Source organism: Penaeus monodon, chromosome 28, assembly GCF_015228065.2.
Source record: "Penaeus monodon isolate SGIC_2016 chromosome 28, NSTDA_Pmon_1, whole genome shotgun sequence".
Classification (NCBI taxonomy): domain Eukaryota; kingdom Metazoa; phylum Arthropoda; class Malacostraca; order Decapoda; family Penaeidae; genus Penaeus; species Penaeus monodon.
Genome location: NC_051413.1, coordinates 39,658,502 through 39,659,119, shown reverse-complemented (window position 1 = coordinate 39,659,119; position 618 = coordinate 39,658,502). Strand labels below are relative to the sequence as shown.

Sequence of the window (618 nt, the reverse complement as noted above, 5' to 3'; positions counted from 1 at the left end):
CACGGTGTACTTTGCGTGAATTTGTTGTTTGCCGTCGCAGATTTATCGTTCTCTCTCCCCTGCAGTCAAGGATTGCCTTTTCCGAATGGCTGTGTGAACATGCAACTATTTTTTTTTCTTTTCTTTTTTATAGAAAAGTAAAGACATCTTATAGGTTTGACGATTGAATCATATAGAAGATTGTTTTCTTTTCCTTGTGGATGTGCTGTACATTATTATTTCTTTCATATATTTTAGTCTATAAAATTTGTTCCTATTAAGTATGAAATCATCTGAATGAAACAATATGCAGGTATTTAATTCTATCAATACAGGGCTAGAGGACCAAGTGAATTGATGATGTCACTTGCACGTCTTATCTTGTTGCAGAAACTTCAACATGCAACGACATCAAGAACATTTCGTCTGAGACTTCCCCCGAACTTCAGCTAACACGCACGCAAACAGAAGCCAGTACAACGACTTCAAAGAGAAAACGTTTGGTCTCGAAACGATCTCTGCGATCTCTGAGGTCTTGGGTTTATCATAAAGGGTCTATTGATTGTATAGTTTTGTGTACTGCAAAGAAACTGATGTCATGTTTTTACTATCAATCCTCGAAAATTACTAGTGCTCGCC

General features: G+C 37.1%; 1 protein-coding gene across 1 annotated transcript in view; it reads left to right on the top strand.

The window, feature by feature from the left end:
- Nucleotides 1–618, top strand: part of LOC119591595 — a gene marked incomplete in the record, with an annotated part of 8,258 nt that overhangs the window by 7,151 nt on the left and 489 nt on the right. The window contains 1 exon segment of the mRNA XM_037940356.1: nucleotides 370–616. Within this exon segment, the coding sequence (XP_037796284.1) occupies nucleotides 370–409 (40 nt within the window).